The following is a 21,887-nucleotide window of genomic DNA, read 5'->3' on the forward strand; positions in this document are numbered from 1 at the left end:
TTGTACTATTTGTTTTTTCACTTCTGTTGACCCCTGCCCCCCACCCCCGGCCACATTAATAATAGTATTTATGGCTAAAGTTGTGCCACTCGAATCCATCCACTTTTTTTTTTTCTTTTTTTGTGTCACATCCTACCCAGAAAACTGCAAATATCAGAAGAGGTCGGTTAAGGCAGAGTCCATGACAAATTAAGTGATTTCATCCGTGATATGATCACTGTTTTAATACAGTGTACGGACTGAATAATTAAATAAAATCTCAATCCTGCAACTTGGCTTGAGAGTCTGTAGCAAAATTGCCTCAACATGATGAGGGGATTGAAATAGAAACAACAAAAACTTTCAAATTATGAACTTCAGATTAGCCTAGCCAGTTTCCATTAGCGCCCAGCACATTAGGCTTTAGAAATCTTCTTACATCAGAACCGTGCCAAGTTGATGCTGCTTGTGCAACAGACCTACTGGTCGTCATCGTGCAAGGTGTCGCATAAAAAAGGGTAACCTATTGACTAAGGCAGAAATCCAAAGTTAACAGGTGATTTCCAACTCGTTTTACGATAGATCGAACGATATACAGCAGCCCCAGAGGAATCAACAAACAGAGAGATCTGCAATCCTCAATACTATCACAGGGATTTTACGTCCTTCTACACAAATTACGTAAAGCAAGCAGAGTGATGAGCATTAAGTAGAACTCTTAAAAGATTACCCTTAAAATAATTTTGTTTAAAAAAAAAAAAAAACCATAACAAATGCTGAAAAGTTCATAATTACAATTTATTGCTGTTAAATTTTTTACCATCCGAACCAATGGAAAGAGAAGGAAGTAAATAAAAAGCTAATTGCGGATCCTAATTCAGCACAATTCATACATTCCATGGTGCAAACCAAGTATGATGCAGCATTGACACTTTGCACACAATCTATCGTTTGCATTCACCTTGACTTCTTACTACGCAATCCCATCCTTGATTTTGCATACCTAAATATTTTGTCAAGTCCAAACTATAGAAAAACCAATGAAATCATGGGAAGAAAACCGAATAATACAATGGTAATCACAAAATTAGACTCAATCTTAGTAAAGGATACTCCAACCGCATGCCCTGACCAGATGGTGATGAGTACAGAACTGTGCCTTGTAGACGATTTAGAGCCTCAGTTGAAGTAGCAGAATCCTACAAATTAAACCATCAGATGCAGACAGGAGCATTTTACTAAAAGATTAATCAGACAGAAAGCACAGGACTGAACCATGGCTCTGGGTCAAAATGGAAATGCTGGGCATGTGCCAATAAATGCTGGGTTCTCCGTATCATAGCAAAAAGGTGAGAAAAATCGTCCAGCTTTTGGTTTCACAGGAGAGGTTTAGATAGGTAAGGACAAGCAGTTGGTAGTACAGGTGACACAGTTAACAGTATACCTACCTATACGAGATGGAAAAAGGTTGAGCAGAATATATGCTACAAAGTGAAACATTTCTCCATGTAAAAGATAGCCAGGTACAGGTGCAAAAACAAAAACAATTGAACAAAACTTCCAGTAACCACCCTTAATCCCATGGAGACTAGTATCAAAGCTGAGCAGCAAATGCTCCACATTTTCCAGTCCAACCAACGGAGTGACTCAAGTTGACAACCAAAACTAAATAAAGAAGATTAGACTCTGAATGAATCTAGAAAAGATCCTAATTTTGTTCAAAATTCCAACAAGAGAAAAGGGACTATGCAAATGTACAACAAACAAAAGGAAATCGACTAGGTTAAGCTTTCATGCTTTTAGACCAGACTTGCAAAAATAGTGTTCCAGAAGAACAAAGTAAGAAATATACCTGGAAATCAACAAATGCAACAGGAGCCCCATATGTGCTCTGCATCTTCAATTTCAGAAATCCAGGACATCTAAGTAGAAAGCAGGCACCAAGTTAGTGCAGCCACAACAATTTTTATGATGAATGATGAAGAAGACTGTTCTCCTGAACCTTGAAAAAACTTGAATGAGCTCCTGTTCTGAACAAGTTGGGCCCAGATTAGCTACAAAAAGTGTTGGACATGGGGTGGAATTCTGTGAAACACGGAGCTGAAGTCAAGCGGGTGTACAGCCAAAATGGATAAATTAATCTACCACATAAAAGATCGCTATATGAACTTGAAAAGGGAGTCAGTAGATAAGAATTGTCAAGTAATAATCTAAAGCAAGCAAGTGAACAATAACTGTAATCATTCCAACATGCTGAAACTAGTGCAGGAGCAAGACTAAGGCCCTGTTTGATAACTCAATTTACCACTTAAATTTTATAGGTTCAGATCTTAACATGTTCAGATGTATTTGATAACCAAAAATAGAACATCTGAAGAAAATTAAGTGGCACTAAATTTTCTAGGCAAAATTTGCTCCCAAAAAAGGTGATAAGCTATTCACTTAATGTGATATATACACTCAAATGTATCAAATTTAGTCCTTAACAATTCAGTAACTTAACGAATTCAGGCTTCAATTTTATCAAACACACCCTAACTCATGCCTTAAAATAAATGCGCTATACAAAATACTCAGAATCAGTATTCAGTTCATATATTCATAAAGACTTTACCATATCAAGGACAATTTGGAATGGATAGCCTCTCTCATGAAAAGGCCCAGGTTTTCAAAAGCTTAAGGAGAAAACTAACATTTGTAGCTCGAAAATCATGAGCCAAAGCTGGAGTTAAATTCTAAAATTTTAAAGAGCCAAACAAAAATTATGAAATAGTTTGTAAAATACTGTATCATTAAATAAAATTTCAGGGACAAGAACATCTTACCAATTTTTTACTAGAGTCATTTGCAGCCCTATCATCAAAGCTTCCCTCACTACATTGTGAGAAAAAAGACAATGGAAATCAGATAAGATTTTTCAGTAACATTGTAACTGATAAAGTTCTCTAACTTCAGGGAATAGGGCATATAGTGACTGCTTCAATGTGGCCCTTGACCTTTCAGCCAGAAGTAATCAAATATGAGTAAATTAAACGTGCATATCGGCCGGAAGTAAGCACTTCCAAATAATTAAAGTGTGCTTAAGTAGTGCAGATGACCTTTGTGTGGATGAATAACCAATCGTGTTGTGAGCGGAATTACCCGTTCCAGGCATGTGAATGCTGCCAACACCTGCTAGTGCCCAACAGTGCAAAACATGTGCAAGGTGAGCTTTTATATTAACGTGCTCTCCGCTTGGCTGACTAGCTAATATTCTTTGTAAGAGATCAAGTAGGTATCATGTGACTAATTTGGATTAAAAAAAAAAAGCATAAAAACACAATTAAACATCGTGCCCTTGGAAGAAGCAGAAGATAGAGACTGCTTGTAGAGATATTTTCATCCACAATGCACAGGAAAACTAAGGCAAAAACCTTACCCGAATCTGTGCCCCTTGAAGAAGCAGAAGATTTCATCCTCTTCTCTGATGCAGCACTCTCATCATCTGGTTGTTGCAAGTCAAACACAATGGTTAAAAAAAACAGGACACAAGGCATGACAGGCAGGAAAAATGTTGCAAAAGTACCTGTTCTTAAGCGCTTAGACCTGGGATTAGATTTTGCAAGATCAATATATAATGTGGAACCTTTCTCAAGGTCAAATACCATTCCCTGGGAAGAAAAAAAAAAGAAAAAAAAGGATTAAAATCAACAAGTGCCGAGGATATTTTCTCAGTAAAACCAAAGATGTGAATATGAAAATGAAGGGAGCCAACTACATAAGGCAAGAATGCTAATTTATGCAGAAACAGATAACAATTACAATATAAAGATACAGAATTTAGGGAAAACCCCACCATTCCAATTTTTAGTCATACACAACACAAACCCACAACATTACAATCGACAAGTTCTAAGAATGAGAGGCGATCCTAACCCCACCATTCCAATTTTTAGTCATACACAACACAAACCCACAACATTAAAATCAACAAGTTGTAAGAATGAGAGACGATCCTAGAATTGCATGAACTAAGGATCAGTGAGTAGCAAAGCCATTCCAAAATGGGATTTATAATTATGTTTTCCTTTGTGGGAAGGGCAGGTGCTCCCGCCAGGCTCTAAACCCGTCCGGTAAGTTTTTCAAATTTTTGAAAACAGAAAACCGACTTACTTGCCGGCCTCCACATCATTATTGATGATCGATTCATTTCAAATCAACCGAACCCGTCTAAAATACTAGAGTGTTTGACCACAGTTACTAGGAGCTCAGTAACTTAGAACTAACTAGTAACAAATGCATAGAAAGATGTCCTTACATTGAGCGTGTGTAATGCCATAACGGCTGACTGCTGATCCACAAAAACAGCAAAAGCAAATGGCTGTAAACAACCACCAAAGAAAGAACATATAAGAATGCATATATGCATACATTAAACAGACTTGAAACGCCTGAGAGACCATCAACTAATCCGATAAACATAAAAACAAACAAATAATTGAGAAAATGAGGGGAAAAAAAATCACCTGAGTACTGGCTGTAGTACGAAGATGAGAGGACTCGTAACCAGGGAACTCGCGAAATAGGTTGTAGATTTCTCGAGCCTTGACATCTTCAGGAAGTCCAGCTATGAAGAGAGTACGGACCTCGTCGTGCGAGGATTGAGGGTAAAGCGGCGGAGCGTAATTGACGAATTGGGTTTGAGGAGGTAGGTATTGCTGGTGGTGTAGCGGCTGAGCTACCGCAGGATGAGCAGGATGGGCAGCGGCTCCTGGAGGAGGTGGCGGTGGAGCTTCGTAATATTGGTAGTGCGCAGGCGGAGGAGGGTAGTATGCCGCCATGACGACGACGTCGTCCAAGGAAAGACTTCGATGAGGCCTGGTTTCTTCCTATACTGTGATTTTGTGAATAAGAGTTTAGCGTTTACATTTGCTAAGCTAGGAAGTCGGCCAGTGGTGGATTGCTTTTGGGCCCAATAGGCGGAAGGATTCATATGGGCTTTTTGGGGTTTTCAGATGGGCTTTTTTTTTCTTTTTTCTTTAGGTAGCTCTCTTCGCTTTTTTTTTTTTTGGTTTTTCCTCTTTCCCTTTTTATTTTTAGGTAGCTTTCTTCGCTTTTTATTTGTCCGTAATATATTCTCTACTAACTATTTTTTTTTTTAATCCCCAACTCAGTTTGCTTATCTTGGAAGATCGCCACGATTGTTGTGGCCTATATTCGGTGAGGGACCAAGAGAAGAAAAGAAAAATGCTACTTAAAGTTTGCGAGCGAGAGTGTTAGATAAAAACTCAGATTAGATCAACATCCATGATAGTTAAATATTCTAACAAATGACAGTTTTTTTTTTTTAATGGATGGGTACGAAATAGAGACGACATACTTGTAGAGTTAGTTCTGCATTTTACATGGAAAATGGTGGTTTCTGTTAGGGAGACTTATGGGTGAGGCAAGTTTTGGATTTGAAGCATTTACAATAAGTCTCTAAAGCGACAAAAAAGACAAATATTACGAAGCCAAGTTACGTGCACGTTTGCAGTTCGTGCGAAACAATAATGACAATAGATTTTGGATCAGCCTCACCCCCATCGAGATAATTCAATTTTCCACGAGAACAGGCTCCTCGTGCAACTGTTACCAAAAAAAAAAAAGTCAATTTGATTCTTATAAAGTAATTGGATAAATTGGTTGATTAAATATAAAAGTGAACGAGTGAATGGGTTTGAAATATTTTTTACTGTCACGTTTATGGTTTGAATTCTGTATTTGAGAGTTAGGAACGGAAAGGATGCGAGGAGAAATGGGAGAATAAAATAAATGAATATCATGTGGAAGATCATGAATACTTGTAATACCATTTTGCTCAATCAAAAAGAAAATGCTAGATTTCGTCATGCAGATAATGCATCATTAACTAGATTACATAGATTCAAAGAAACTAATACTCGTCTTCCCAGGAGAAGCAATGGCAATATTAATACTACCAAAATCCAGAAACCTTTGACTGGCCTCTATAAGTTGGATTGGTTCATCCACACCATTAATGTTAATTGCTTTCCACTAGAGGTCTTCATATTCACGAGCAATCAAATGTTTGGTCGACTCGTAGTGAAAATTCACCTATAATAAAAACTCATGGCTTAAATGTTGAAATTGTTAATTTTTTGTTGCTATATACGTACTGCGTTTCCCTTTTAGTTTTCAGTAAGGAACCCTTATGTTCCAAATACTAAAACGGCCACTTGTTCTCAATCCTGAAGTAGTGTTAATCATTTGAGTTCCTACCAAGCCCAATGACAAGGAAGAAAACGTATACATTCCTCCTAGCTAAAAGATTTTACCAACAGCCCCCGTGCTTTCTCTGCGAAAGTGGTCAAGTTCGGTTATGGAGACTAAAATGCCATGGGAACTAATGCTGCTACATCTTGATAATCCAAATGAGGCTATTGATTTCCATGCACTTCTTTGCAATGTGGTAAAGCTTAGAATTGAACTGCTTCATCTTGCGTTGTAGTAAACTTTTATATATAAGTTTTTCGGAAAAGAAATTTCTAACAAAAGAAGAGTAAGATTTAAGAAGCGAAAAAAGGCGAGGGAGATTTAAACACAGACCTCTAAGTCCTAGGACCTGGACCAAAGCCTCCTCTACTATTTTATACATACTTCCAAGTTGTAATATCCTCTCATACTTATATTACCATATCTAACAAAAAAATTCAAAAGCACACATCACATAAAATCTGGGCAGCCTCACACTTAGCGTCAGGCCCAATTCAACTAGTTGACATCAAAGTCTGACCACCCACACTATTGAATGGAAAATTGTTCGAAAGACTGCTTTGCCGAATGTCCACTAGTCGAATGGTGAAAATCAAATCAATTAAGGTGGAAAGAAGGCATGATAACTGAAATTTCACTAGCAACGGTTTACTCGAATCTTGCTCTGATCACCAAAAGGAGAAAGTCTTGAAATCCAAGGCCATCTGCCCAATGCCCTGAGATGAAACTCTACCCACAACCAAAAGAGACCTCAATCATCAGGTTAAAGCAACACTACACATTCAAGAAATTAGCCAGCAAACAGGATCTTTTAACAGCAAACGAATTTAATGTCAGCTTGTCTACACAAATTTGTGACACAAGAACGTCAACGAGTAGGTTCAGATACACGATGAAATGTGCTTTATCATGAGAAGAACTACCAATGAGCATATTGGCTGACTGGAACACTTCCACATTTCGATATTAGTGAAGTCCAAACAGAACACTTCAGAATGCAGTTTGCATCAAAACAACTGAAACAATCATCAAGAACCAAAATGCGCAAGCTATTTAGATAAGAGGTGGGTATTGCTTTGCCTGCTGTCGCACTCTCTTCTTATACTCCAGAGCATCCTGCAAATACAGGTGGCATCTTATTATATTCAGCATTTGTATCTTTACCTTTTCAAAGCAGCTATGCTCCCACCAGAATACATTAAATCAAATGACTATATAATTTCAAAGAACTGTAAGTTAGGTCACCATCTGATTAGACGTAAAATGCAACCAATGGCTGCAAAATTTAGCAAAAACTAGCTCCGCAACACATACCCTTGAATCCACTTCAGCACATCTGTAATTAATAAATTGAAGATAAAGCAACACAGTGGCTGACATATTTCAGCCATCTTATTTGATCATGACTTATCTGCAACTCTAACTAAAATATTGAGCCTGGCCAAACAAATTCATGGAAAATATGGAGTGGCTATGAATGATTCTTTTTTTAATATGTTAAATTACCTGCGACATCAAAAGAAGAGATGAACCATGCAGTTTCAAAATGTTACTTTTCTCAATAAAGCGAATATCCTACAACAATGTCAATACCAATGGAGCACCGCTATACTTTGATGTTCTTTGGTGAAAGGTATCCAGTTAACAGAAGAAGATCCTAAAAGAGAGAAAAACTTGGAAATTCAGCTTCCAGAGAAGACAAGTCACCTGTATAAATAGGTGGTAACCATCAGTTTGCGCAGGATCAGCAGGATTCGGTTGATCCAACAAGTCCTGGATACCTACTAGGATTTGCTTCACTGTAATGGCTGGTCTCCAACCCTGGAGATGACAAAAAGCATGCATCAACTTATAATGGAGCCAAAAGTCACGTGTAAAAGATTCGATTAATATGCCAAGCAGAATGGTACATACACTATCTTCATTGAGGATTGAGAGGCAAACGGTCCCAGAAGGATAGACATTAGGGTGAAAGAAACCTTGAGGGAATTTACACTTTGGTGGTTTACTCGGATAGTCTTCACTGAAGTGAAGCGTAAGTGGATAAGAACCACCTTCCCAGTCAGTCTGCAGCCAATATTGGTAATACAAGATTTATGATACTCAATTTGCAATAAGAATCATGATCATTTGAGATAAAGTAGCTTCACGGGTTGAAACAGTAAAGCAGCTAACATATAACATATTAACCATTATAAACTTGCACTGAATTGATCCAGTAAACACTGATTCAGTGACATCCAATAAGCCTTGATAATGCGATCGAAAGGAATTTAAAAACCAGTTTCCATCACTTCTAGTAACTGCCATGTCTGAACATACCTTTCGAAGGAGGATTAGATAGAAAAGTTATTACTACATAGAGAAGGAGAGCAACTAATGGTTCAATAGTGCCCTTTCACCTCTACTCAGAAATTTTTAAGTAGCTATTACAAAGGAGACAAACCAGAGTTAAGGTTTATTTCCATTCTGAAGAAAGATATTTCATCTATAACGATGGGAAACAAAGAAGTGTTGCACTGCTTGTTTTATTGATCATATAATTTCCCAATAAACTTGCTTCATTAGAGAAAACAGAATGGACTCTTTTTTAGTTAATTGCCGATGATAGTGTGCTTCAAGTAAAACGCATGGTAAGAATCCTAAATTCCAGCAATATAGCTACAGACATCACTAAGTTCAAGCTAGATCTTCAGAATTATCATCCATTCATTTTTTCCTAGCTAGAAGTGTCATTTTGGTGGACCAACGCCTAAGTTAAGATCGACTGCAAAGTAAAAACTCGCCCCATTTTAATCTTCGTAGCCAAATTACCCATAAGACCATAACAATGCTTAGACACCAAAGACATTAAAATTTCATCAAAGAAGCTTATAAAACAATAGAAGAAGGTACAGGCAATAATACACAACAAAGTTGTGCTAAAGCACAGAGAGAGAGAGAGAGAGAGAGAGAGAGAGAGATTAAACCAGCCAAAAAAAAAAGAGCAACAACTCTTCGCCACAGCACTAGTCATTAGTTTTAACTCTTGTCCAGTATTACAAAAAGAATACGAAATTTAAGTTACAAAATAAAAAGTGATTCTAGGTTAAGAAACTTACCCCAGGCTTACCAGGAATGGTGCAGTGCCAAACCATCAAATTAACGGAACCATCTGGAAGTGTCTCCGGCTTGGCCACGAAACCCTAAACCAGTAAAAATAAACATAATTAGAGCTCTAATTATTCTGTTGAGCAAAAAACAATTCAAGACGTGAATTTATCGCTAATATAAATAGTAAATTTTCATATTATGCTGCGTATAAGGATAACAGGGAGGAGGCAAAAAAAAGGACTCAAACAGAGAGAGCATGATCAAACATGGGGGTGATTTTTACGCCAGGCTTTGCGTTCCTCGGTGAGACGTCCACGCGCTATACCTCCCGACATTTCAGCGCAATTTTGCCAATTGAAACCTCCGAAAAGATTTCTGTTTTACCAAAAAAGAAGAGAAAATGAGTAGCCTTCGGATTTCACGGCTACCGTAGACGACGAGACGACTAGAGAGGGAGAGAAGGAGGCCTGGGGACTGAGAGTGCCCGTGGGCTGTATGCGATCGTGTATTTGGAGTACCGATCTAATTAATGCTTTATTTTTTTTTTCTCTTATCATTTTTATTTTAAAGATCATCAACTTGACTGTACTGATCACAATCGACCAACCAACAATTGGGCTTTAAAAAATTAATTAATAACTATGATTAGTCTAATAATGGATTTTTGATAGGTTAGAATATTGGGATTTTAGGAGATAGGAAGTCAAATGGATTCTTTTATTCCCAGCCTATAGCGTGAATTCCACGCCATTCATGTCCTCACGTGGAAAATGCGTGCCAACTGCCAACCGGTCCGTAGGTGGCTGTGGCTCTACCAAAAAAATATATATTTTTTGTGGCCCCCACGAAAATGAGAAAGAATGAGTAAATTTTTTGTAGGACGCCTCTCCCAAACCTCGTTTTACACATTTTTTATCACTTTTTTATTTTATATATATAACGTTCTGAACAAATACAATGCAACAGTACTATTTTTTTGTCCCGAACTCTTCAAACTTGCAATTCAACGACCTCTTACATTTCGTACCAATCCTTACTTTTCATACTATACAAATTCCAATTCAATCATACTTTAAGTTGAAGTTGAGTTTTCCTTTTTTTTTTAGGGATAATTTCAAAAACTTGCCTTGAAATTTTTGATAATTTCACTCGATTCCCTTGAGATTTACATAATTACAATGACCTCCTTTGACATGATAAAAAGACAATAATACCTTCATTAATTGTCAACTCATTAAAAAAACTCTACTAAATATTAAAGTTCTCTCAATTATTGTCAATCAATAATTCAAACTACGCTTTTCTCATTTAACTTTCTATCCTCTTCCTTTTACATCTGATTTCCTTCCAAACTCATGTATTTATTCTTATCAACCAAATGTGTACTATCGCCAATAATAAAACCACCATAGACACCAAAACTACCAATGCTTACTTATTTTGGTGTCTATTCCCAATTCTCCCTTTTTCATCATTATTATTAAATAGTTTTCTTACCCCCATATTTGTTTTCAATTTTTGATAGGCATTAGCAAATTAAAATTGTCAAATGACAAATTGAGTGATAATTTCATTATTAAACTAGATGGAGATAAAAACAGTAGCAGTGATAAAAAAATAAAAATTAAGGATAGGAAGTGTAATAGGAACTAAATATAGATTATACTATTATGGTTGTTATGAAAAAAAATGTTCTCAATATATTTATAACTGCATTGTGTTTTTATTTTTTATTTACAATTATTAATGTTATTCATATAGAGAAAATTTGATTGATTTTGAACTTTGTGCCAATGGAGTATATTGGACATTCATAATAGTAGTGATGCCTTAAATTATTTTGTATTAAAAAAATGATAGCCATGGAATTAAAATTTAGAGATATCGATGTATATTGTTGTGTATTATGCAAAATCTAATATTGATATGAAACTGTAAGTAATTTTTTGGATATCTGATGTAGTGTTTATAATTAATATAATGATTTGCATCAAAAATTTTTAGGTAAAAGATGAACATTAAAACAAAGATAAGTATTTATTTAATGGTGATTTGGATGTTGATGGATAGGTAATAGTGATAGCAAGTAAGGATGAATGAAATATAAACTATGAACTATTTTTTCCTTTTATTTTTGCTATTAATTATAAATCAAGGGCATTATAGGATTTTTGAGAAAAAGTCTAGCCTTTTAGACCTAAAATGTTGCTTAAACAATGAAAATAGGGAAGGTATGTGTAATTTTTAAAATTGAGGGGAGCTTTCTGCGATTATCAAAAACCTCAGTGGAGTTATGTGAACTTATTCCTTTTTTTAAAAAAAAAAAATTTATACATGTTTTGAAAAATATTCCATGAGCTTCTTTCCATAGTCCACATTTTGTATAATTTATTCACAAGAGGCATTTGGTCAATGACAGCGTTCGACGTACGTCGATTGGCCCAAGGCCCTAAGCTAAGCATGATAATTTGACGAGACTAAAGTTCATCAAGTTAAAACTCAGATTTCAAACAATTAATTTGTACCTAACATATGCTATATAGGATTATGATCACTAATCAGATATGTTCCATCTATGGGTTTAATAGCTTAGTTTGGCCATAAGCTTGAGGAGGTGTCAGCCACTTTATTTTTTTGAGACAAATGTGAAAATGAGCCTTCTTGTTTTTTGCTCCAAAATGAGATAAAAAGCCTTCAGGAATGTAGAGTTCTTTTCCCCCTTTCAGTTTCAGTAGAGAAAAGAAGAGAGATGGGTAGCTCCTTTAATCCTTCAAATCAGCTTCATACCCTGTTCCGGACATCTGGTAACCGGAAATTTATGAGAATTCTTCAAAGAAATCTTGTGAAGCCAGCTCGATCTATCTTAATATACACCAAAAATTAAATTAAAAAGACAACTCGGAGTGGTGATGGAAGAAGTTTCTTTTCCCCTTCAGCAGAAGTTTCATGTGTTTGTTTCCAACATACAGTTAGTCATCTCTAAACCGAACGCACAAAGCTGCTTTGAAGATCAAACATGGCGTTTAAGAAATTGTTTTGATAGGTCTGGAAAGATGTGACAAAACAAAATGCATTTCTCCCAATTTCTCGCCAGAAACCCTATCAAGATACCATACTATCTTCACCTCGCACAACATACTACTAACACAAAATGATTCAAGAACCGCGTTCAGGATAGGTTAATCTCAGCTCAATTTAACTTTTACCTAATCATTTACAAGAACTGGCGCTCCTGAAGTTCACAACTTCATCAGATACAGGTTAGTGGACATCAAATGCACCATTTTTTTTTTTTTTTTAATCATCTAAGCCCGTCCTCCTAACAAAGTGAATGAACATACTCACACGCCAATCGCTTCAAATCCCAAGAGGGAAGCGTGCTTATTCCACAAATGCTAATCCCATTCCAGCGTGGCTTTCAGTACGAAATCCATTAAAATTTATGCTCCATCCAATATCCATGCTTTGTAGATGTAATTAGAAACTATGAATATCCATTGTATGAATCCCTTGCGCTGTTGTCTACCATTGCAGTGTCTTTTATATTTTGTATCATCTTCAGTGTTTGCCGGATCGTTGGCCTCTGTTCGGGTGAAGTCACACTACACAAACTAGCAATCTCAACTAGCATTCCGACCCATTTTTCTTCCTCAGAATCGTCATCCCTCATTGCTCTGACCCAATTCGGCACATCAGGGGCAGCAAGGAACGGATGCTGAGATGGAGGTTTACCAGTCAGAAGCTCTAATAAGAGGATGCCAAAGGCATATACATCAGATTTTGAAGAGGCTCGACGAACAGACTTGCATATCTCAGGTGCTTTGTATCCTGCAGATTCTGGATCATCAATTAAAGAACTATCAGCAAGGATGGACACGGAGTAGTCGGTTAGACAGGCCTCAAAATCAGAACCAAGAAGGACATTGGAGGATTTCAGGTTGCCATGAATGAGCTTTGATGCTTGATGGATGTAAGCAAGGCCCTGAGCCACATCCTCTGCAATCTTCACGCACGATGTCCAGTGAAGAGGTTTAGCCCTTGTTGATCTTGAACCTTACCAACGAGATATGGCAAAGTAAATAAGAATAAATCGAAGACAATTACTTTTGCCTTTCTAAAGTAAGGAACGTGCAATGCATTCTCAGATTTATATTGGCCATGGACACTGTTCTTTTCTGTACCCATGAAAGAGTCATTATCTAGCTTCATTTGCATCAATGTGTTAATGGGAAAAGGACATCAAAGAGAGAACACATGCATCAATTCAATGGGAAAATGTAGCATCTACTTCTAACAACGGAGAAAACAGCTCATCAAACTTGTGAAAAACATCAGATACAGACAATATGAGAGAGGATATAATCTCAGTACAGAAGCAAGACAATTAATAGTAGAGCAAGCAGTTTGCCATCAGCGGTGCCAAACAGAAAAGCAGGGAAAGCAATTCTAAACTGATAGACACCCCGTTATTCACTACTCTCGTAATTCAGCTATGAGATACCAGTAAGTGACCACTGTGTAGCATGCATGGTTCCCCGAGACATCTAATACCGTCCTTGGTCTGCAATACCAGAAGTACATAGAACACATCTAATTTGAGTTTAGCAAGTGCATAGTTCCCCAACTTGAGCATCCCGGGCACGGATGCTAGTCTAGCTACTAGTATGAGTTTCCAGCTGCCACCACCATTTTTGAACGAGAAGTTTGACCTATCACGTCATTGTTGATGGAGTGATGCTGCTACTACTACACAGTACCTACAAGTTCAATTCTTCCTGTGCCTAAGGGTAGTCCGAAGGGGAAATGTTTAACGGAACTAGCTCATTAAAAACTACAGATAACTGAAGAAAATAAAATACTTCTAGATGAATGTGCTGCGAGTACTAAGTCCATCATTAAATGACAGCCACAAATCTGACCCAACGTACATAAACTTTAAGGCCTCCGCGATAACAACCATAATAAACGTCTCAATTATTGTCCCCATCATTATGTACCAAAGCTCGCATTCTCGACTCTCCATATTCACTAATTCCCCAAGCGGGCCAAGCCCAATTGGTGGAAATGGAATAAGCCAAGCAATTGACTCGTTAGAGGTCATCGGTGAGCAGAGGACTGAATATTAATTTAACCAAACCTACTTACACTAACAGACAGATGCCAAACTGGGAACAGGAAACTGCCAAAAGCAAACCATATTATTGTTATTTGTTGGTGACCTGTTAGCCATAGACCAGTGTTGACTAAAAGTGGGAACCACCGATATGATCGGCAATACGGCGGTGGGAGCCTAGCTCCGCTCAGAAGGGGTTCTCAGTTCTCACGTCTCTGCAACACTAACCAATCGAACAAAAACCTACAACCATAAAAAGCTCTGGCAGCCGACAACTTGTCATCGCAAAAACCCCCCAACACGACTCACCCCACAGCTACAGCTTAAACGCTTGGCACTAAAAGCCAAGACAACAAAAACAAATACTAGTAGTAGTAGGAGTACAATTTAAGTATAACAATAAAATTTTAAAAAAATTTTGTGGGGGGGGGAGGGGGAGGGGAGGGGAGCTTACCATGAATGAGATTGAAGAGACTGCCATTGGGCTGATAATCAAAGACAATCAGCCTTTCTTGTTTAGCTTGAAAATAAGCCCTGACTGGAACCAAATTGGGATGCCGAAGCACACCAACGGCATCCATATGCTGCTCAAAGGCCTCCGCAGTAGTAATAGCAGTCTTGCAAGCATCCAGTCTCTTCACCGATACAATTAACTGGTTATCCAACACAGCTTTATACGTAGTTCCAATGGTTCCCCTCCCCAGCAACTCAGCTGACGCCCTCATTAGCAGCTCCAGCGTGTACAACTCCGCCTCTCCATTACAAAACACCAAATTCCCACTCTTCACCTGCTTGATACCATGACTGTTAGTTTCATGTACTTGATATATTTTCTTCTCTTTCACAATTCCATCCTCGGCATTTCCAATTTGCGTAGATATCTCCGCATTGTTACAACCCATCTCCGGTGACAATGCTCTTTTCTTTGCATCAGCTTGTTCTTCCTCCTTTGGCCTTTTGAAGTAAGCGAAAATGCATAAAACTGCTGCAATCACGATAAATACTCCTATTATAACCCCTAGGATCACGCCAACTCTTTTGTGCCTTTTTTTCTGCGACGGAGAAGGGATCAGCACTTCTCCCTGGGACTGCGAGCTCTGGAGGAGCGGTGCAGGCGGGGCAGCGGCGTCGCCGGCTACCGGAGCAGCGTCGAAGAAGGGAGTAGCGCGGCATGGTCTGTTGATGACATCTCCACAGAGACCAGGGTTCCATAAGAATGAAGAAATGGTGAATTTTTTGAGAGTGAGAGTGACGGGAACTGGTCCGGTTAGGTTGTTATTGGAGACGTTGAAGATTGCTAGCGCGGTCTGGTTCAATGGAGGGATTGAGCCGTTGAACCGGTTGGAATCGAGCCGAAGATAGTTGAGGCGGTCCAGAACGGCCAAATCACTGGGGATTGGACCGGTGAAGTTGTTGTGAGAGAGGTCGAGGATAAGGAGGCGGTGAAGAGAGAGGAGAGAAGGAGGAAAAGTAGCGGAGAAGGAGTTGTGGTCCAGGAATAGGGACTTGAGGTTGAGGAGGGGAGAAAGGTCAGGAACCGGACCGGTGAGCGAGTTGTTCTTGAGACTCAAGACTCGGAGCTGGTCGAGGTGAGTCAGAGTGTCGGGGGGAAACTGGCCGCGGAGGCCAAAACCTTGGAGGACATAACGGACGACTCGGCCTTGTCCGCATTTAACTCCTTGCCACGAACAGTAGTCAAAACGTTCGTGAATAGCGTAGAGAAGGTGGTTGTCCAGGTCAGCTTTAGACTTGAATGAGAGCAGAGAAACGGCGTCGGAAGGGAGTAGGACCAAGGATGGAGAGGGCGTCGTGGAAATAGAAATGGTAGTGGCAGAGAATAAAGTAGCACTACTGGTAAAGAGTAAAAAACAACGGAGGAGAAGATTCCCACATTGTTTTATTAGAGTATGCATGCTGTTGCTGTTGTTCTTGTTGCTGGAGAAGAGGAGTGGGACTGGTTATTGGACTACGAGTAGTAGTGTTTCGTTTTCATCTGATTGGATGGTGTATTTGTGGTTTGACAACGGGGACCGGAGTTTGAAACTTCGATCCATTGGAGCTGAGGAAAGGGAAGAGAAATTGGGTGGCGGGGAGTGGGCGTGAGAGTGGGACTGCTGATGGTGGCGGAGGGGTGGACTGGTGGTGGGAGCAAAAGACTAGCTGTGGAGGAAAAGAGGGGGGAAAGAAAAGAAGAAAGCGAAATGGGAAGCAGCTGGCTGCTGGCTGGGCTGTAATACTAGTGAAATGCCAGTAGCATATCATGGGTCAGTGTCACGTGAAAGCAGGGTTGAAACTTACAGGCAAATCAGGGGGAGAAAATAGAAATGCATTTGGGCTTTTGTGTCTCTTTCCTTTCCTTGTAGGACGTGTGCCGCACTAGTTCCTGCCCCTCTCCCATGGTCACCTGTTTGCTAAAGTCAATACGTACACAAAATCCTATAAAAAATTTTTTTTTTTTTTTTGGGTTTACGTACTTTTAGCTTTTTAACGTGTTTACAAATCAATAGTAATCTGTGGTTTTACAAATCAATAATAGGTTCTGGTTGACATTATTAATTATGCTCCAAATTCGCTGCAGGTGCTGGAAAAGTTACCTAAATAGTGCTTGTGCGGGCAAGATAACAGAGCCGAGAGTTGTCCCCGTCGAGCTTCTAGCCTGCGACCACAAGGGGAAATAGAAGGCACCAGGTCCAGCCACGAGATTCTCTCAAAATGACTTTTGTTTGGGAGTCTAGATGAGATAGGAGGCAGATAAGAATTTGTTACTTTTGATTATGAAAATGGGAGGCGTTTATAGTCCAAAGTATTAGTACGGATTTCGGAAAATCAGGGTGATTGATAGCCATATCGGCCCTTAGACGTAATTTCGGATTGCTATCACATCAAGCGGCTGAATAATGTGTCAACCACAATATGACTAGATGTGCAGCTCCACCATGTCGAGACCAAAAATGATATGGGATAGCCAGCTTTGAGAAACAGGGTATTTGTTAGTCGAGGTGGTGGCCAAGGCCTCGCAGCACTAATTTTTCTTCTTCCTCTAAGCTATAAGTTATGACTTTAGGATGATGCAGAGACATAGATAGAACTACAGCGTTCAGCATGGAAGGAATTGATTCTCATTTGGAAGCCAAATGTAAATTGTACTATTCTTTTTTTTTTTTTTTTTTTTTTTTTTTTTTGGCATTCTCCTGAAGATTTTTTTTTTTTTTGGTGTTGTGTGGGGTGGCGGGGGAGGAGGAGGAGGAGGAGGAGGAGGGGAAGTCAATCAGGATGCAGTGTGGTAAACGGGCTAGCCGAATCCAAAAGCTCAAAAAGAAGGATGTAGGTATGGCTTGCATTTGTAACCGTGGCCTACCTGCTTTGCCTTGTTATTTGTTAAGAAACCCCACCGCATTTTTGGCCCATGTCAAGTAGTAGCACATGTCAAAAGAGTCGTAGTTCTACCGGTGAGGAAGGAGGATCCTGCAGCTGCTGAATTTGTCCGTTGTTCCTTGGCTGGGTCTCTTTTCACTTTTTCTTGTTCTTCTGCTCATCAATTTCAAGTTGCAGTGCTATTTGCGACCTGCCGTCAAAACTTATATAATATCCCCGACATTATTAACATATATATTGTCAAAGTTACCAGTTGATCGATCATGTGAGCTCTGGACACAGCAGCAGTCTTCAGCCAGTTTCCTTCCTCTTATCCATGATTCCATGTTACATGCCGTGCCTTCCTGGGATCATAGATGGTTGTCTTCCACTGCCCAATAGAGGCACCCCACCGGCCACCACCACCCAGTCAGAAACTCTGATTGCTGCTGTTAATTTAGGTTTTGACTGAAAACACAAAATCCTTGGGTGGCAGAGGACACCGTCCGACGCAAAATACTTCACTGCATCCACATACTATTATTACACCTCAGGAAGCATCGAATTTCTGCTCTGCTCATCAACCTCTTGCATACTTTGATCAACCTCAATCCATTCCTGATGCATATTTTGTTAAAAGTTGGAAAGTCCCAGCATATAAAACTACTACTAAGTACCGGTTCCACTGATGCCATGTCATGTCATTGTCAACTTCTTGTATTTTCGTCGGTTTTGTTGTCTAAATTCGCACTATTGTTATGAACATTTTCATTTCTTTCTTGACAGCTGAGCGTTTTTCTCGGAAATAAACCCCCTCACCCCATCCCCCCCCCCCCCCCCGGCCCCCAAAAAAAAGGGAAAAAGTTGTCAACATACTACTACTATTCTTTCTATTATTTGGAGGGTGGCTCTTGGTTATGGAACTGTAAGCAAGGGTACTTCCAAATTGGAAAAGTATAAAAGCAAATTACTAGGATGACCACTAAACTTTTGGAATCATCAAATTTTAACCACTGAACTATTAAAGGTCTGGTTTTGACCACTGAACAATTTAAAGTTTAAATTTTGGATCATTCTGTTAGATTTAATTATTAACTATGTCTCTTTCTTTTGTCTTGTGAATCGTACGGGCACTTAGATTTGGCATAGTTAATGATCAAATCTACTGAAGGTCCGAAATTTAAATTTTAGATAGTTCAGTGACCAAAATTTAACAATTCTAAAAGTTTAGTGGCCATCCGGATAATTTGCTCAAAGTATAAATAAACTGTGCATATTATTTGATAAATAATTGTTTAACGAATACCTAATTTCCACTTGTTAATACTTCTAATTTGCATCTAATTCAGTATTTAAATAGACACATTCACATTTGCTCTTAAACTTAGCCATTTTCCATGGATGCCCAATCAACATGAGCTAAAATAGGTTTTGAGTGTTTGCCAAGAGTGAAATTATATCTAGGAAGTGTTTAAATACAAAGAGAAACATTATACATAAGTATATCCATTAAATTGATAAAATAGATGTAAATTAGGTATAACGACATGTACCTAATGGTGCTTAGTAGAGAAACCCTTTCCTACTTAATTTCAAATTTTTCACAAAATACATAAATTTCCTTCTTAACTCGTGCTTGCTTTGTGCACATTAGAGAGCTTCTTGAACGGATAGGTAGTAATATTAAACATTATGCTATAAGAAAAGGGTTTTGTTTAACAAGTGTCTAGTGAGAACTGAGAACCCATCGAAATGCAGTTTAGACATTACATTTTTTAAAAAGTAAAATTAAATAGTATAAATTCATGAGATGAAAATAATTAAAAGTGTGTGAATTCACAATTATAAGGAGAATGAAAAGAGTTTGAGAGTCAAGCCATGGATCTTACGAGTTGAATTGAATCTTGAAAATAAGTTAGATGTGATTTACTTATACTACGAATTCTCATAGAGCACTTGCTAGAAAAACCTATAAAAAAAAATATAATCATGTGATTTATTGTATATTACCCTCATAGTAAGCTTGTACTTTAACCATTTTCTGTATCATATTGTACGGTAGGTTATTAATTTTTTTGACAATTTCATAATTTTGGAATTAATCTAATGTTTAACATGAGTTTCAAATATTAATTTTTTTTTTTTTGAAAATAGCGAAGTTCAATCAGATGAGTGTCCAAATGAAAAGGTTTAGACAATCATGTGTATCTTTTTTATCTGTAATGCATGTTCATCTTTATAATCCTATACGTATGCATAAGGCGTATCACTGATTTTATTTTTTTGATTTATTGCCTCGCTTATACTCTATGTTTTTTCTTTTTTTTTTTTTAAACAAATTTCTCTTTTTAGAAGCACGCTGCCACTTTCCTTCTCAATTTTCCCTTCTTGTTGTCTTTTGACGATCATGTTCAATGTCAAAGTACGCGCGCGGAAACGAAAGAATTAGAATTCTTAAACTTAAGAACACGTTCCTAATCTCTATAGGAGGAGAGAATTAGAAAAAAGCATTACCATCATTCGGGGTTGCTCCATGCATTACCATCCATCAACTACCATATAAACACGGATTGTTGGAGCGGGCTCAAATCCCTGAATATATACATACCTGATTCAAAAAAAATCCAAGTTTGTTGAACAATCTGCCTAACCAGCATTATAACTATACCATCAGGAACATCAGGTAACTAACTCTATGCACACACACAGAGTAAAATGGCTTTCAAATTAAGCAAACAGTTGGAAGTTACAAATGAAAAGTATTCAACGCTTAAAGAAGAAAGAAAAAGGGCTGCAATTTTTATGGCCCGGCCTTAAAAGACCAAGCTTATCATTCAGATACAAAGAGGAAAGTGATCACTTTGTTTTTGGATCTTAAAGTAACTATTGGGAGGTAATTAGGTAAAGCATAAAGCTTTTTCCTCTGATTCCTACGACCAGTTCTCCTAAAGCAACCAACTTTCATGGGTTTCAATAATTTGTGTACAACGATCAAATTTAGCAGCCTAGCCAGCGCCCATCCTGTAAGGCATTTGCTTTTTCATAATGGGCGAGCGGCTATCTCTTCCTTTCTTTTGACTTTCATTGGGAAAAGAGCGCCTACTGGAACTTCTATCTATATGATTCTTTTTATCGCCAAGTTCCTAGTGGGGATCGAAATAAGATTAAAGCTTTATAAAAATAAATTGAAGCGTTCTCTAAAGGAAAAAAGAGTTTTGATCTAGTAACTAAGGTTAAAATTCCAAAAATTTAGAGGTTTAAATCCACTTCTTCCTTCCGTTTTTTTTTTTTTTTTTAAATCCCATCGTACTCCTATCTTTTTTTTGGGGTGGGGGGAGTAAGAAAGAGACAAAGAGTAGCTTACTTACACGAGCAACCCAATTATCGCTTAAGGTGGAATTCTTCTCAAGGTCATCAGGCTAATTAATGGCAATTAACCGGAAATTTAGCCACCCAACGCTATCAGAATTATGTTGATGCGACGTCTCATATCTGAACTAACACCTTTTTATTAACTCCATCGGAAAAATCTGTTTTCCGGTAACTTTGCATGATTAAATTCAGATTACTAGGCAAGTTTCATTTTGTATGGGACTTGCTAACCTAAAATCGCACGGGCAATCTGTTTGTTGATTCCACTCCATATGCATAATAAATAAACCAGCCCGCCTTTCCAAAGTTCTGACAGACTTCTTGGAATGAGTTTTGTAATCTTTACCTTCTTTCCCGTTTTCCATTTGTAAAATAGCGCAGGTAATTCCGGGCTCCAACTCCTCAGATAAAGATCATGAAAGGTGCCTGCGTGCGTTTTCTTTGACAAAACGGAATCTAGCAGTTCATTGGTCCCCCTCACAACTCTATAAGATCATGCTACCGTTTTATAATAGAGGTTTCTTGAAAAATAATGGTAGAATCATCAAGGAAAAGCGACTTTTGGCTTGTAATTAGTTACCGAGTCGCTAGAACCATACCAAATACCTCCTCTCCTTTACCTGCTCCAAAGTCCAACCACCCCTTCCTTCTACTTCCACTAAACCACAACATCCATAGATCTAGATGATGGAGCTGCTAATCCACTCTCGGATGAAGAGCA

At 38.3% G+C, this 21,887-nt stretch overlaps 3 protein-coding genes across 4 annotated transcripts; all 3 read right to left on the reverse strand.

Annotated features, from left to right (window-relative positions):
• Positions 1-753: 753 nt before the first annotated feature.
• LOC113753366 (U1 small nuclear ribonucleoprotein A) lies at positions 754-4,841 on the reverse strand. Of its 2 annotated transcripts, none has more exons than XM_027297501.1 (10): positions 4,485-4,841; positions 4,277-4,339; positions 3,545-3,629; positions 3,398-3,463; positions 3,078-3,150; positions 2,805-2,853; positions 1,982-2,064; positions 1,832-1,901; positions 1,093-1,178; positions 754-982 (listed from the first exon to the last, which is right to left on the reverse strand). In XM_027297501.1, exons 1-10 carry the CDS (start codon positions 4,797-4,799, stop codon positions 937-939), a joined length of 936 nt encoding a protein of 311 aa, XP_027153302.1. In that variant the 5' UTR covers positions 4,800-4,841; the 3' UTR covers positions 754-936. The 2 variants fall into 2 exon arrangements, with proteins under 2 accessions (XP_027153302.1, XP_027153301.1); XM_027297500.1 differs by having other exon boundaries at positions 3,078-3,153.
• Positions 4,842-6,919: 2,078 nt separating this feature from the next.
• Positions 6,920-9,847, reverse strand: LOC113753003 (SUMO-conjugating enzyme SCE1-like). The gene is made up of 5 exons (XM_027297077.1): positions 9,594-9,847; positions 9,336-9,419; positions 8,149-8,301; positions 7,942-8,055; positions 6,920-7,350 (listed from the first exon to the last, which is right to left on the reverse strand). The coding sequence occupies exons 1-5, from the start codon at positions 9,660-9,662 to the stop codon at positions 7,288-7,290; spliced, it is 483 nt and encodes a 160-aa protein (XP_027152878.1). The 5' UTR covers positions 9,663-9,847; the 3' UTR covers positions 6,920-7,287.
• A 2,403-nt stretch (positions 9,848-12,250) lies between these two features.
• On the reverse strand, positions 12,251-16,782 carry LOC113752974 (probable inactive receptor kinase At5g67200). The gene is made up of 2 exons (XM_027297046.1): positions 14,895-16,782; positions 12,251-13,380 (listed from the first exon to the last, which is right to left on the reverse strand). The coding sequence occupies exons 1-2, from the start codon at positions 16,351-16,353 to the stop codon at positions 12,812-12,814; spliced, it is 2,028 nt and encodes a 675-aa protein (XP_027152847.1). The 5' UTR covers positions 16,354-16,782; the 3' UTR covers positions 12,251-12,811.
• Positions 16,783-21,887: the final 5,105 nt, after the last annotated feature.

The sequence above is a fragment of the Coffea eugenioides genome, chromosome 11 (genome assembly GCF_003713205.1).
Source record: "Coffea eugenioides isolate CCC68of chromosome 11, Ceug_1.0, whole genome shotgun sequence".
Lineage (NCBI taxonomy): Eukaryota > Viridiplantae > Streptophyta > Magnoliopsida > Gentianales > Rubiaceae > Coffea > Coffea eugenioides.

Excerpts from the sequence above, each read along its gene's own strand:
- LOC113753366 (XM_027297500.1), bottom strand. The coding sequence starts at position 4,799 with ATGGCGGCATACTACCCTCCTCCGCCTGCGCACTACCAATATTACGAA. Across the intron at positions 3,154-3,397 it reads TTCAAGGGGCACAGATTCGG|CAGGTGTTGGCAGCATTCAC; the intron begins GTAAGGTTTTTG and ends GTTGGGCACTAG. Across the intron at positions 2,065-2,804 it reads ATGACTCTAGTAAAAAATTG|AATTCCACCCCATGTCCAAC; the intron begins GTAAGATGTTCT and ends CGTGTTTCACAG.
- LOC113753003 (XM_027297077.1), bottom strand. The coding sequence starts at position 9,662 with ATGTCGGGAGGTATAGCGCGTGGACGTCTCACCGAGGAACGCAAAGCC. Across the intron at positions 9,420-9,593 it reads GGCGTAAAAATCACCCCCAT|GGTTTCGTGGCCAAGCCGGA; the intron begins GTTTGATCATGC and ends TTACTGGTTTAG. Across the intron at positions 8,302-9,335 it reads CCATTCCTGGTAAGCCTGGG|ACTGACTGGGAAGGTGGTTC; the intron begins GTAAGTTTCTTA and ends TATTGGCTGCAG.
- LOC113752974 (XM_027297046.1), bottom strand. The coding sequence starts at position 16,353 with ATGCATACTCTAATAAAACAATGTGGGAATCTTCTCCTCCGTTGTTTT. Across the intron at positions 13,381-14,894 it reads TCTCTTCAATCTCATTCATG|GTTCAAGATCAACAAGGGCT; the intron begins GTAAGCTCCCCT and ends CTCGTTGGTAAG.